The sequence below is a fragment of the Sceloporus occidentalis genome, unplaced genomic scaffold (genome assembly GCF_023333645.1).
Source record: "Sceloporus occidentalis isolate IW3139 unplaced genomic scaffold, rSceOcc1.0.p SCAF_460, whole genome shotgun sequence".
NCBI classification, from domain to species: Eukaryota; Metazoa; Chordata; class Lepidosauria; order Squamata; family Phrynosomatidae; genus Sceloporus; species Sceloporus occidentalis.
Window position 1 is genome coordinate 55,448 of NW_028317440.1, and position 15,944 is coordinate 71,391.

The window sequence follows — 15,944 nt, forward strand, 5'->3', positions numbered from 1 at the left end:
CATCTGGGTATAATGGGGAATCCTGCCATACAAAGCGGGCACATTGAAAGGGCACATGGTGGGCGATGCGTCTATTTGTAATGAATTTTTACTTTCGTCCATTACAATCAACATAAAAGACGCTGGAGAGACTGGGAGACAGCAGCGGAAAGAGACAAATGGCAGAGCAGTCTGGGGAAATTGACAGATGGCAGCGAATTCTGGAGAGACTGGGAGAAGACAGCAGAGTGTGGAAGACTGTCAGGAGACGATGGAGACAGGCAAATGGCAGTAGAGTGTGGGGAGACTGGCAGCGGAGAATGGCAAATAGCAATTGAGTCTGGCGAGACTGTCAGATGGCAGAGACTAGGTGGGGGACTGGCAGATGGCAGTGAAGACGGGCAAATGGCAGTGGAGTCTTGGGAGAGTGGCAGAAGGCAGCAGAGACAGGCAAAGGGCAGCAGAGTATGGCGAGACTGGCATAAAGCACCAGACTTTGACAGAGGGCAGCAGAGATGGGAGACAGTAGCGAAGTCTGGGGACACAGACAGAAGGCAGCAGAGTGTGGGGAGACTGGCAGAAGGCAGTGGACATAGAAAAATGGCCGCAGAGTCTGGGGAGAAAGGAAGATGGCTTCAGAGTGCGGGGAGACGGCAGCAGAGACCGGCAAATGGGAGTGAAGTTTGGTGTGACTGGCTAACGGCAGTGTACTCTGAGGAGACTGGCAGACAGCTACAGAGACGGGTAAATGACACTGGTGTCTGGGGAGACTGGCAGAAAGCAGCGGAGTCTGAAGAGACTGGCAGAAGGTAGCGGAGTGTGGGGAGACTGTTAGACAGTAGCAGAGATGGGTAAGTAGCAATGGCGTCTGAGGATATTCACAGAAAGCAGTAGAGTCTGGGGAGATTGGCAGATGGCAGCAGACTATGGCAGACAGCAGAGCAGACTGGCAGATGACAGCGGATTCTGGGGAGACTGGCAGCCGAGTCTGTGGGGACTGGCAGCCGAGTCTGGGGAAACTGGCAGGTGGCAGCCGAGTCTGGGGAAACTGGCAGGTGGCAGCCGAGTCTGGGGAGACTGGCAGGTGGCAGCCGAGTCTGGGGAGACTGGCAGGTGGCAGCCGAGTCTGGGGAGACTGGCAGGTGGCAGCCGAGTCTGGGGAGACTCTCAGGTGGCAGCCGAGTCCAGGGACACAGTAGCCGAGTCCGGGGAGACAGTAGCCGAGTCCGGAGAGACAGTAGCCGAGTCCGGAGAGACAGTAGCCGAGTCCGGAGAGACTCTCAGGTGGCAGCCGTGTCCGGGGAGACAGTAGCGGAGTCTCAGGAGACTGGCAGATGGCAGAAGAGTGTGAGGAGACTCGCAGAGGGCATCACAGACGGGTAAATGGCACTTCCTCAGTTTATCCAGGGATTATCTACTCACGCAGCAACGATAAGAGTTCTGTCTCCACCGAGTCCGACTCAGGGAGATCACACCATGGCAAATTCTAATAACACAGAAATAATACACAATGCAATGGTTAAACTAATTAACACTTACCTCTCTGGCTTATATTTAAAGGAACACTTTAGGGCCCCACTTTTTCCAAGGCACTTTGGAAGTAATTTTATATGTATTCTCTTACTTAAAGGAAGACGGGGAAATGCTGTGCTTGCCTACGGATTAAACTATGCATCATACAGGGCTGGCTCTCGAATTAAAATATACATACTACTGGGCTGGCTCATTAACCAAATTAACACTTTCGTTAATGTATATGCTCCTAACCGGTTCTCGCTACGTTTTTTTGAATCTTTGATTACTAAAATCGACACACTTCAGAGTGGTATTCTCTTGATGGGAGGCGATTTTAATGCTGACCGTAGCTATTCCTCTCCTGGAATTCAAGAATTTCTGTTACAGAACTCTCTGTATGACTGTTCAAGAGTTTCTCCAACAGAGAGAGATTATACCTTTTATTCAAATATGTATCAAACATATTGACGCGTAGATTATTTCTTGATAAAAGCAAAACATTTAAATGTAGTGAGAGATTCCAAGATCGGATCATGCCCCGGTGTTTTTGGAGATCTCTAATAACTTAGATTATAATATTAGAAATAACTGGAGGTTAAATGAACCTATACTGATAAACCCAATAAATAAACAAGAACTGATAATTGAGGCTCAGCTATTTCTAGAGAATAACAATGTACTAACCCAGACAGTAGTACACCTTGACTCCAATTACTATAGATTGAGCCAAGCACTGACCATGGTACAGTAAGTTTACATCACTACATGCTGAGCCAAACACCGATGGTGGTACAGCACAACTCTCACCACTATATACAGAGGCAGGCATTGACGGTTGTACACTATAACTCCCATCACTATATACTGAGCAAGCTACTAATGGTGATACATTTTAACTCCCATCACTTTAAAGTAAGCCAGGAATGATTGTTGTTCGCCATAACTCCCACCACTAAATACGGAGCCTGACATTGAAGATGATACAGCTAATTATGTAGGAGTTTCTCAACATGTCAATCAAAGAAAAATACTAGGCAAATATATATATATATATAGATTGTACTTAGTGACAACAAGGCTGAAAGCAAAAGCATGTTGAAGCTGGCGCCATGGGTACACGGTACCCACTCTATGCAGAGACACTGTTAGTGCTCTGCATTACTAGTGTAGCAGGGTCATGCAAGGTGCGTTACACATGACCCCGCTATAGTACCAATGCATGGCACAAAAAGTGTGAGCTGCAGGGGAGACATAACTCCTTGAGTTAAGAGGGAGAGGGGCATAGTATGTATGTTTCTTTATATATCTGTACGTACAGTATGTTTACAGTATATATATATATATATATATACACATTTAAAAATAAATAAATCAGTATTGCAATATAAAATAACATCATTCATGAGTCATACAAAATTAGCCCCACATTGTATATTTATCGCACCAGGCACCCTCCCTTTAGTATTGGTTTATAGGATCCCCCCAGCCAGCACCCCTTGTGAATTATTGCCCCATTGCCCCCCACACCCTTATGTATTGCCTCCAGCCAGCCCCACATTGTATATTTATCCCACCACCCAGCCCCCCCTTTAGTATTGATTTATATGATGCCCTCAACCAGAACCCCCTTGTGAATTAATGTCCCCACACCCCTGCATATTGCCCCCAGCCAGCCTCACGTTGTGTATTTATGCCTTCAAGCTAGCCCCTCTTTAGTATCATGTCAGCCCTGGCAAGGAACATCTCTTGTACTGTTAAGTGACAAGACCCTGGTGCATTCCTGCTTCCCCTGGGAGGTAATCGAGAAGGGAAGCAGTGGCCTCTGCTGAAGTCTGCGAGCAACACAGAGACCTTTCCAGTTCAGGTAAGGGGGTGGAGGAGGGGGTATGAATGAGTATGTGTGATTGAGTGAGTGAATATATGAATGAAGGAATATTTGTGAATGAGTATATGTGAATAAGTATCTGTGAATGAGTCAATGAATTAATATTTGTGTATGAGTCAATGAATATGTGTGTGATAGCATGGATGAATAAGTGGAGGAGGGGGAGCATGGCACAGGGAGGCTGTTTGAGGCAAGGATGTCCTATGCTTCCAGTCTGGGTGCCCTAGAGTGGCGGCCCAGTCACAATTCCCCACCCTCATGTAATGGATTCATAGTAAAAGACATATAACAGTTTGGGGTACAACATTATGATGTTTATTTGGGGCCCAGTCTGCTTCATCATGATGGTATTTGATGGTATATTTCATCATGATGGTATTTGACGGTATATTTCATCATGATGGTATTTGATGGTATATTTAACCATGATGGTATTTGATGGTATATTTAACCATGATGGTATTTGATGGTATATTTCTTCATGATGGCATTTGATGGTATAATTCCCCATGATGGAATTTGATGGTATAATTCCCTGTATTAGATAAAATAATAAAATGTTAGAAATTGCATTTTGATGTTTGCTACAAAATACTATTAGTGTTGATGCATATAAAGAAAAAAAACAAACTATCTTGTTAAGGAGAAGAATTAACATATTATATAATTTAAAAACCAATAATATAGGCGTGCGCTTTGATTTAAGCTCTAGAGATATTTGTTTCCAGTGCAGCTTTTATATATTTTCTGTTACATTTATAAAGTGCAAGACACGACCCCAGTAGTTTCAGTACTTACATTGAACTGTTGCCCCATTTTATGCATCTCGAAGGTGTGGTGGTCCAGATCTATCTCCTAAAACAGAAACACAAATGTTAACCATGTATGAAGAATCCGTTATTTTCATGCTGCCTCTTTGTAGAATGACCAAGATTCTAGTAAATCATTTCATTACCTGTTCCTGTTCATGGTTGCGACACCCGCAGTCTGTTGCTTTCAATGACGTGTGCGTCGGGTAACTTGTGCAGAAGATGGAGCAGCAACTAAAGACCGATTTCCAGGAATAACAGGAAGTAAACCACTTCGAGGTTCCTCAGGACGTCTTCCTCCAGGGATAATGTTCTTCAGAGAGCCAGAAGAAACACCGGATGCTTTCTTGCATGTTGGGTCTTTTGAGAGGAAAAATATTGTAAAATAAAAAAATTAATTTGTAGTAGACACACTATACATAAAAGTAAACCAAATTCGGACTTCTAGTACACAAACATGTATAAGGAATTGCTACATATTAACCTTTTTATTAGGTATATAACTTTGTAAACAGACTTCAAATGATATAGAGATTTAGCTACAATGTAATCAATAGTTACTACATTTTTAATGGAAAAACACATCTTTCTTCCTTATCTGTAAAATGTGCTTTAAAAACATGTAGCAATACTGGAAGTTTCATTGGTAGTTTTTAAACTAATAAATGCATGTTGGAATACGCTACACAAAAAATACCCGCTGGGTCTTCCTGACTCCGATATGCATTATGAAGGGAAAAACTCAATAGCTTTGCTTCCAAGAAGAGTGGAGCTTAAAAAGGTTTTAGCTTATCTACCATTTTCTGGAGATTGTGTTCTCAAGAATGAACCCCAGTATGTAAGATAATGGCTGTTACTCTCAAACTGAATATTTGTATAAATAAATGTTCTTACTCTGTGCAGCCTTGGTTCGGGCACCGGAGAGACTCCTCTGGCTGTCACGTGCCGGCTGTTTAACTGGCTCACTGACGGCAGCAGTTGCCCGAACGTTTTGCACGACTCTCTGGTGTATTTGTCTCCCCGCAGGATACTGGGAAGATGGAGGCGCTGCTCTTCCTGGCTGAAAGAGTCTGGACAACTGTGGCACATCCCTGTTGGAGTGATGGCTGGGAGCAGTGTGAGCACTGGGAAATGATGCTGTGTGCCTTGATCTCAAATTAGGTAACGGGAGAACAGTTACAGTTTCTGATTCCTGACACGGTACCGGCGGGCGGATAAAGCGTAGCTGTAAGAAAAAAACATGATGTGAGTTATCACTATCATCACATGATCTTTATCGTCATATACTAACCATAAGGAAATCCAAAAGACGATTTAACTATTCTATCAACGTCACTTTGTACATACAAAACAGCAACTTAGCTACCAAAACATAAATAAAGACCAAATGACACATGCTATCATTATCAGCTGAACAGTAGCCTTTAGCCGTAAGTTAACAACCTCAGAAAGATGCAAATAGATGGAAAAATGGTTAAGGAAGCTTTATCTCAGATCTTTTGCCTACATCATACATACAAAAAATTAACAAATATGTTTCTCCTGCTCTTAAATGTCAAGGAACCCTTGAGGAACTACTCCATGCATTAAGGGATGAATATTGGGTTTGTATTGTATGTTAGATACCTTACTATTCTTGTTAAACTTTCCCTGGGGTAAGTTAAAAATAAATAGTATACATTTTACTGGTATGTTTTTCCAAAGGGCTAAATAGTAAGTACTATACAGCTAAAAAGCATGCTTAACCCACCATTTATACACCAAGCTTTCGATGTAAACATTTAACTGGTTCTGCGTAACTGCCCTCATACAATGGTGGCATTATAAGCTTTAATACTTGTGGAACTTCATACCTTTCTTTCCATGCTCCTAATGTTAGTAGGAGGAGGACAAGTTGGCCTCGTTGGTACGTGATATGTGACAGGCTTTTCACTCGCTGATTCTCCTCGGACAGCATCTGGATTTAATCTCTGGCTCATTCCAAAGGGAACGCGCTTTGGCTCTTGCTTTTGATTAAACTCTTCCAATTGCTTCCTGCAAACAAAAAATCAAGGTTCTTATGAAAAAATTATTAGCTCAAAAATATAGAATAATAAAGAGAATAGTGTAAGTTTCTTGGGTTTCCTTATTTGCGTTATTATGACCTCAAATAATTGGTCACAGAAAACCTTTCATGTTGTTTAAGATGGACAACAAGACAAAATACGGCAGACTCTTCCTAATCTTCTATACTTCAGTTCTTACGATGTGCAGACCCACCATGCTATGAGGCCGGGCAAAGTCCTCTGTGGTGTAAACGGGCAGGTTGGAGAAGTTCTGCCATTCCACCGACCCATTGAGCAGTGGATAGATCACCAGTTACTTGGGAAAATGGTTACGATACGGATAATAGTTCTACCATAATTTGATGGCTTTGCATTTCACATTGAAGCCGCTGAAACCAAGGTGTAAATGTAGGCACTGTATTTGTAATAATAACTGACCTGACACACTCCGCTCTTGCTTTGGAAGTTGCAGTTTGCTTGAACACTAAACTCCCGGGTTTGAAGAATTTCCCGTACTGCTCAGCTTTGTCACTGGGGTAGATCCGTCGGTAGCCTCCCAGGTGACTGTCCTCATACTGTTCTACCTGCTCCAGCCAAGATGTCTGGGTTTTCACCAATCCCTGTCTCCTATTTTACAAAACACACATTATTATTATTATTATTATGGATGGTTCTCTCTGGTTCATTAGATTATTTGGATGTTGTGTGCACAATTCCATTGAAACATATACATTTATGTATATTTTGTATCTGTTTTCATAACATCCTTGTTGTTCTTTTATTGCCTTGAGTTAATAGGACTACAATTGGCTATATATTATTACAATGTAAAGCTATGGGAGAAGCTAAGTTTGTTTTTCATTGTTATGAGGTCATTGAAAGTATAATAATAATAATAAAAAATGAATTCTGCTTCTAAGGCAATATGAAATGGAATGACTTCAAACACACCTTGCTACCTTCGAGAGCTTGGATTGTATTGAATGCTCTCTAACTCTGCGCTCTTCCTCAATAACTTGTCTTTTGTCGCTGGCACGGATTCTGATAATATTAAGGGTGTCCTGCAGCAGTGCATCTGTGACCTCGTGATCCAACCGTGAGTCTGTGGCAAAACTTGGAGTGTGATTGACCTGCATGAGCATAGAAAAAAAATATGAGTTTAGGAAACTAATTACTGAATTGAAGTTTGTCCTAGGAAAAAATAGCCTCATGGGAATGTTACATGTTTAAAGAGTCTGGAATCCACCAAAACAAACAGTATATATATATATATATATATATATATACACACATTATACTACACGTACACACTTGACACACTTGACTCACCACAACCTAACTCCAGACTGCACTGGATTGTGATGTCATATCCGGCACTTAGGATGGTGGACATCAGCTCCGAACATTGCTAACATTGCTTGTTGGATGTCCAGAGCAGATGATGAGGAACCGTGGAATACAAAAAGGTTGCAAATACAGAGGAATTAACACCAATTACAATATAAAACAGGAAGAAATGCAGAAATATTAGCATCTGATCGATTTTATATTGCATGTGTTATAAGCATGATGTTATGTACTGACACTAGTTTTATGATGCATGCGATTAACTTTACAGCATAGAAAATTTAATGTTCTGCCATTTTCTACAGTTTTTTCTAGCTCTATGTATGATTATGAGTTTATTCCTTGCCTTTTATACATTAATACATATTTCCAGTTAAAATGTTTACTGTTACCTCTAGGAGCCATGGCTTCAACTTTTGGTCTAGAATGATGTCAAACCCGATGATCTCGAAGGAGTTGCTACCAGCACAGTATGGAAAGCATGTCTGATAGTTGCGCTTCAAGATCGGTTGAATGGAAATCAGGGCCTTGATGATGACATCATCGATCTCACTCCATATTTTCACTGTATCGTACCCATGGTTTTCCAGCCAACTTCTCAGTGTTGAAAGTTTTCTGTTGAGGTAAAGAATTAAAAAAAACAAACATCAGAAAATAAATATATATATATATATATAATAAATAATATTTGTTGGTTATAATTACACACCTTTTACTCCCTTTCACGTCATCTCTGATGAAGTTTGCACTATGTTTGTTAATTGCATAGTTGGTCAGATGCATAAAGACATTATCCTAGAAAAAAAATATAAAAAATTATTGATATCGTTACATTAAACAGTAATTCCTGGGAACTGTCCAGGGTGGACCCAGAGTCTCCTGCTTCCCTGGGTCTCTTGTCTCTGCTCCAGGCAGGATCAGGGCCGGCCTTAGGGGTGTGCGACCTGTGCGGCCGCACAGGGCGCCATGGCAACAGGGGCGCCTGTCCAGGACTTAAATTAAAACATCATTTTTTTTTTTTACTTTATTTAAATCCTCCATGTTAAAGAAAGTTTTTTTTAACTTTATTTAACATGGAGGATGTAAAATAAAGTTAAAACAACAACAACAAAAAACCAATGCTTTAATTTAAGTCCCAGGCAGGGGCGCCGAGCGGTTGCTCGTGAAGTTTTCAGCAACTGCTCAGCGCCCCTCGTTCTCCATGACGCCGTCGTGGTGCCGGCGTTTCATGCTGAGCCCGGGACTTAAATTAAAGCATCGGGTTTTTTGTTGTTGTTTTAACTTTATTTAACATCCAGAGCGAGAAGACAGGCGCCTCCCGTTCCCACCGCAGGACTCAACAAGGTAAGTAAGGATAATGAGAAGTAGGTAGAGGGGGTGAGGGGAAGGCAGTGAGAAGGGGCAGAGGAGGGGAAGGCAGTGAGAAGGGGCAGAGGAGGGGAAGGCAGTGAGAAGGGGCAGAGGAGGGGAAGGCAGTGAGAAGGGGCAGAGGAGGGGAAGGCAGTGAGAAGGGGCGGGGGGGCAGTGAGAAGGGGCAGAGGGAGGGATGGCAGTGAGAAGGGGCAGAGGGAGGGAAGGCAGTGGGAAGGGGCAGAGGAGGGGAAGGCAGTGAGAAGGGGCGGGGGGGCAGTGAGAAGGGGCAGAGGGAGGGATGGCAGTGAGAAGGGGCAGAGGGAGGGAAGGCAGTGAGAAGGGGCAGAGGTGGTAGATAGTGAGAAAGGGGAGTTTTGTGACAAGATTTTTTTCCTTTCCTTTTTTGGGATGGGGGGGCACCACAGGAATAGTCCGCACAGGGCGCCAGAACACTTAAGGCCGGCTCTGGGCAGGATAGGGGTATTTAGCTACATCCACTACCTGGTCACTTATCTCCCTTCTCCCAGCCTATTTAAGGTTGCCTGTGGCTAGCTGTTTTTATGGTATTTAGAATTGTATCATTATATAATATCTGACTATTGACCAGGGTACTTCATGCATAATCCTCTTTCCCATGAGGATTAGATTAAAGATTCCTTTGGAATTTCACTGTAACCCCCAAACAAAAAGAAGGGTTCTTCCTTCGACATTTTAGGAGCTATGCATGAGCCCTTGAGATTACTTAGAACCATGTAGGGGCATACCTAGAAACCATATGTCCCCGGTGTGAAAAAATGTAACTTCAAGAAGCAACATATTCCACAAATAGCTAGTGAGTGGCAACTTTGACTCCAAGCAGCTTATCAGTGCCATCCCAACCTCCAAAAAGTCTCTCTGTGCCCTCTGTGCCCCAGCTTGTCAGTGCCCTCAAACAGGGAAAAGAAAAACAGCCTATCTGTGTCATCTTTACCTCAACAGCTAGTCTGTGCCATTATTGCCCTCAAACAGCTTGTCTATGCCTTCTTTGACCTTTGTTCTGCCCCCTTGGGTACACTTTGGCACACATATGTAGATGCACTAACAAACGTACACATGCTTACACATACACTTACTCAAACTCAATAAACACACATATACACTCATTCTAATACAAACACTCTCACCACTTATATACGCAATACACATTTATGCTCACACATAAAACACATCTACATCAACACGTAAATACTTACACTGACACATTCATGCTAACTCACATACCATCTCACACCACTTACACATATGATCACACCCCAACACAAACATACACATCTGTGCTCACACACTCACGCATTCATATCTATACTCACACAATTTATACAGATTCTGCATACGTGCACTTATACGTAGACATTGATGCTCACATACATTTAAGTATACATACCCCTCATATTTCCTTAAGATGAAAAAACTACATCATGTAATCATTTCTTATTGTTTGTTTTACAATCAGTAACCATTATATTTTCAATGAAAGATGCTTACCAGGTTCTTGCTGTTGGGTTTGGTGTAGCTGGTGGTCGCAAACCGCACAATACCCTCGTTATAGATGAAAATGCGCAGAGGGTCACAAGAAGTGACAAGGACATAAATACGAAGGTCAAATTTAAATCCGTCTATCAGGAATGGCTGTGTGGATAAATCACATATATATATATATTAGTATAATTCATGAAGTGCAGACAAGAACCATCAGATGTCTATAGAACTTTACAGTGATCAGAACTTTATATTGTATACAGATACTTATACAACATCTACTTACAGTACTTACATAGAAGTGCTTTAGGTAAGTATTTCATATTTCCCTATTTCTATATACCGTATTGGCTCGGATATAGGCCGCACCCACATATAGGCCGCACCCTAAAAGTTAGGTGCTTTTTTAATGAAAAAAGTTTCTGCCCCCCCGAGATATGCTGCCACTCTGTCCCGAAGATGTACCCCCTCGAGATATGCTGCCACTCTATCCCCCCCGAGATATGCTGCCACTCTATCCCCCCCGAGACATGCTACCACTCTACCCCCCCAAGATATACTGCCACTCTACCCCCCCCGAGATATGCTGCCACTCTACCTCCCCAAGATATGCTGCCACTCTACCCCCCCTAGATATGCTGCCGCTCTGTCCCCAAGATGCCCCCCCCACCAGACTTACCGGTGCAGACTCCACGGGGTCTTGCGGGGCCGGCAGGGGACATCTACACATAACACGTATTCAACTTCCGGTGCCAGCACTACCGGCAAGGAAGATTGTTCACACAGACGTTCACCGGCAGCGGCAATGCAAGCATAAACAACCTTCGCTGCCGGCACGTCTGCAAGATGCGCTTTAAAAATGGGAATTCCCGCCAAGGGAGATTGTTAAAGAACATCGTGCAGACGTGCCGGCAGCGGTGGCTGTTTACGTGCATCGCCGCTGCCGTTGAACATCTGCGCGATGCGCTTGGACAATCTCCCGTGCCGGCACTCCCCCCCGTGGGAAGTGCAGGCAGGCAGGGCCGGCCTTTGGGGTGTGCGACCTGTGCGACCGCATAGGGCGCCACACTCCAGGGAGCTCCACCGCTGCCGCCGGGTCCGACGCCACCGTAACGTACTGCTGCCGCCAGTACCGTACCTAGCGGGGGGGGGGGCGGTCCGCACCGGGTGCCGCTCATCAGGGGGGCACCCGGCACCCCTCCAGAGACAGACAGTAATGTCCGCCGCTGGAGGAGCAGGCTCGCAAGGGAGCGGTATCGGAGGTCTTTAACAGACCTCCGGCTCCCTTGAGTGATTTTAATCCGGTTCAAGGATCTCCCTTGAACCCGTCTTAAAATCACTGAAGGGAGCCGGAGGTCTGTTAAAGACCTCCGATACCGCTCCCTTGTGATCCGCGCGGCAACAGCTGCTGTGCGCCGGGGTTTGTTGTCAGATCCCGGCGCACAACACTGAAGCCGCGCCCACCGCTGTCCGTGCCCTCTGACCCGGAAGAAGACAGAAGAACTGAAGAAGAGGAGGAAAAGGAGCTGTAAGGAGAAAAGAGGAAAGGTAGGAAAGCATTCAGTGAGAGTGGATTGGTATATGTGTGGATTGGTATGTGTGTGGATTGGTATGTGTGTGGATTGGTATGTGTGTGGATTGGTATGTGTGTGGATTGGTATGTGTGTGGATTGGTGTATATGTGTGGATTGGTGTATATGTGTGGATTGGTGTATATGTGTGGATTGGTATACGTGTGGATTGGTATACGTGTGGATTGGTATATATGTGTGGATTGGTATATATGTGTGGATTAGTGTATATGTGTGGATTAGTGTATATGTGTGGATTAGTGTATATGTGTGGATTAGTGTATATGTGTGGATTAGTGTATATGTGTGGATTAGTGTATATGTGTGGATTAGTGTATATGTGTGGATTAGTGTATATGTGTGGATTAGTGTATATGTGGATTGGTATGGCCAGGTAAATGCTGCACTTTCGGTTTCAGTCCAGAATTCGTTTCGGTGCATCCCTACTACTAAGCCAGACAATGAAGTGGTAGGCCTACACCACATCAATGTTTGGCATAGTATATAGTGATTGGGGTTTTCTTACAAGTTTTTATTCCTTTCTTTTTTAGGGATGGGGGGGCGCCAGAGGAGTAGTCCGCACAGGGCGCCAGAACACCTAAGGCCGGCTCTGCAGGCAGGGGAGGCTGTCTGAGCACATCCGAGAGTAGGCTACGGGTCCCCTGCACCGCTGTGGGGGATCTGTATCCTAACCCTACTGCCTACTGCTATGCCAATACGGTATATAGCATATACAGCATACTACATAAACATTACAATTGAATGTTTTGAGCACTTAATATGTCTGTTCAGTTATAATGTAAGCATAGAATTCTGTAATATTCCACATTTTATTACCTTTTCGAGATACTGCTGACAGATCATGGGTTTTCCAGGCTTGATGTCATCCGCATTGCACGTCAAGAAAATACCTTGGCCTTGGCAGCCCCTGCCTGGCTTACAGATATAGGTCTCTCCTTTTCTTTTGAGACTGTATGCCTGGAAATCCTCATAGCTATGGGAAAAACAAATGGATTTTAGAAAGGGGGTTAGAATTACTGATGCTGAAGAAAAAAATTGCATTTGTCAACAAGGTTTCAGGTCAGGAATAACAACTCCCATAATGCTCAGTCAACCACAGACACAGTCCATTTCTTTTAGGATGCTGGCTGACCATCATAGTGGTTAGGTAATTTGTGTTGTCCCTTATCAATGAAGAACAGGCTGTATAAGTGATGATACTCATTGGAAAACATTAAATGCAAATAAATATTTATAAAAATAAATAAATTATAAATAAAATAAATATTAAATATATAAACTGGCTTCACATTGCGAGGATTAACTGCCATGCTTTACTACTGATAGAAGAACATGGAGGAGTTGCTATATAGAGAAGAGGCAACTCATTATCTACATTAAACGCTCTACAGACTTCATATCCATTACTTAGAGACTTACTCAGCAGGTAGACTCCACGTTTGTGGGAAGATGTTATATTCCTTGGGGAAAAACTTGAACATTCGGTTCATATTCCGCGCCAGTGAGTCTTTCCTGCATATCTCGCTCATTCCGGGGAAGCGGTTGATTATCTGTAAATAAAAATGAATAGAAAAAAAAAAAGGCGTTTCAAGTAAAAATGCATAATTTTACACAAATATGTCTCTCTTCAGCTAGATGAAAAATACATACATATAATTCTGACCTTATCCCATTTAAATAGTGACAGAAAATATAATGTTCTGAAACCCCAATTATTTAATCTACAGCCCCTAACGGGAATGTGGTTTTTACCTGAAATTGCTTCATGTCCATGATCTGTTTTGAAGGAACATAACTATCTGACCAGAATACTGTCCAATCTTGATCATCTCCGACCTCCTTAAATCCACAATGTTGGACAGCCCGACGCACTGGAATACAACAAAAAGCAAAACTTACTAGTGTTTTAATTCATTTGTCATATGATGGCATTTCTCACGTGGAATAAATATAAGTGAAAGCGTTATTTTACATTTATAGAATAATAACGACTGGATGTATAAATCCGAGAAACCAATTTTATGAATGCAGAACATAGAAAGGTTCCTCTAAAATACTTGTATGGGCAAAATATCTATGATGTAAGAAGTGTAAGAATATATTGTTTCTGTGCATGTTGCAGATCTCTGATAATTCAAATGTTTTTGGAACTTCATATTAAACGGTAATTGATTACTAAAGATCATACTTACCACTATCATATTTGCACTTGGTCAGATTTATTCCAATTGGTCTAAAAACAAGAAAGAAAAATCTATCAGTCATCACATTTAAAATGTTACATGTTACATAAAATATGCAATAGTTGGAAACAAGAGTGTAAATTCTATAAGTACATGCTCACATCTATATATCTTATAAAAATGTATACTTCTGAGTATGGAATGCACAGGATATCGATAATGACCCAAGATTTTTCCAGCATTGTGATAACATTTATCAGAAGTAGGGAAAATACATCATTGATACACTCAGAAGTTTCAAGTTCTTACATATATGTTGAAAGAAAAGGCATTGCTGATTAATGATTACAGAATATTACAAGGAAACCACCAAACCTTATTTTTTCCTTTTTAGGCGTAGAAATCGCTGTTGTCAAATCCAAAGATTTTCCTCCAAAATCAGGGATTTCAGCAAGAGATTCATCCGGCGCTTGCTTCTCACCCTTTTCATTTTCAGAGTTATCAGACCGGCCAGGTAGATCCGAATAAATCTTCATTTTACCTGCCATCACTGAAGCTGGGAAAACAAGATGACACCAAGAACATTAGAGTCATTAAAACTACAATAACTATAATATTGCATAACATTAATAAAATTGCTTTAGGTTTACTCCCATGAAAAGATGGTAACACAGGACCCATGATGTACCTGGTACATCATCGGTTCAATCGCTCCCACATCACAGAGATCAACAAGAGTATGGAGGGGGGGCGCCACTGCTTCTGATGGCTCCCCGTTCAGAGCCCACAATCAGTGGCAGATCATCAATGCTACAACCAATCACATGCATGGAAAAAGTCCAAAGACAAAGGTGATGCTTGCATCTTGGCTCTCTGTGATTGTTAGCAGTATTTTTTTATATGGTTATTTTTTGTTTTGGTTATTGTGTGTAGTTACCCTGGTAATTAGTGGGAAATGTGTTAGCTATGCTTAGGAAGGGGTTAAAAATATAAAAAAATGAAATAGTTATATAGAATGATTTCTCAATCAGAGCAAATTAATGAATATATGGTTGGTAATTATTCCTATTTATAATAGCTGTGTATAATTTATATAGCTATAAACTTTATTTCATAAAAAAAAAATTTCTTTACATATATGAATTTAAAAACATTTCCTATCAAAAAAATTTATAAATAATTTGAGTGGGGACACTAACTGAGAAAAATGGAAATAACTGTTGAAGAAAGAAGTAGGAAAAACCCGTACAATAACCCTGTCACTTAATGATGCATGTTGTGTATGTTTCTTGTTTAATGTTAGTTTTATACAATATCTTTTTTTCAACAACGAGTGATTTTGGTGTTTTAATCCATTAGTAAAATGAAACAAAAAGCCCTAACATACCTGTTACAATGAGATGAGGAGTGGATGCGCAACAGATGAGTAATAGCAATAGTCCTGCAGTATAACAACTACAGGGATTTGCTACAAAAGATTGGCTTGTAAACTAGAATTTCTGGGTTTATAACTCAGAATAAGTAAGTTTTGTCCAAACGTGACCTACTATCGCTGCTCTCAGTAATAGAGTGATTGTCTGTGCTTGTGATCCCCTAATGCATACACTTAGAATGTGTGACATCACAAAGCTATGACACAACAATTGACCAGTGAACATGGAAATGATGCACTGCCATGCCAAAATTGTAGTGGGAAATGGGTGTGTCACAGTGACATC

General features: G+C 41.9%; 1 protein-coding gene across 1 annotated transcript; it reads right to left on the minus strand.

Moving 5' to 3' along the window:
• Positions 1-331: 331 nt before the first annotated feature.
• LOC149271758 (tubulin polyglutamylase ttll6-like) lies at positions 332-14,269 on the minus strand. The gene is made up of 12 exons (XM_089507131.1): positions 14,236-14,269; positions 13,796-13,914; positions 13,463-13,593; positions 12,860-13,016; positions 10,458-10,601; positions 8,290-8,375; positions 7,973-8,195; positions 7,185-7,363; positions 6,672-6,860; positions 6,099-6,222; positions 4,178-4,234; positions 332-1,306 (listed from the first exon to the last, which is right to left on the minus strand). Exons 2-12 carry the CDS (start codon positions 13,814-13,816, stop codon positions 332-334), a joined length of 2,286 nt encoding a protein of 761 aa, XP_089363257.1. The 5' UTR covers positions 13,817-13,914; positions 14,236-14,269.
• Between the last annotated feature and the right edge of the window lie 1,675 nt (positions 14,270-15,944).

What these genes read in the sequence shown, in the direction of transcription:
- LOC149271758 (XM_089507131.1), bottom strand. Translation starts at nt 13,816, where the DNA reads ATGGACATGAAGCAATTTCAG. An exon ending in AACCCAACAGCAAGAACCTG is followed by an intron (nt 8,376 to 10,457) that starts GTAAGCATCTTT and finishes TTTTTTTTCTAG; the next exon opens with GATAATGTCTTTATGCATCT. An exon ending in AAAAGCCTGTCACATATCAC is followed by an intron (nt 4,235 to 6,098) that starts GTACCAACGAGG and finishes TTTCTGTTTTAG; the next exon opens with GAGATAGATCTGGACCACCA.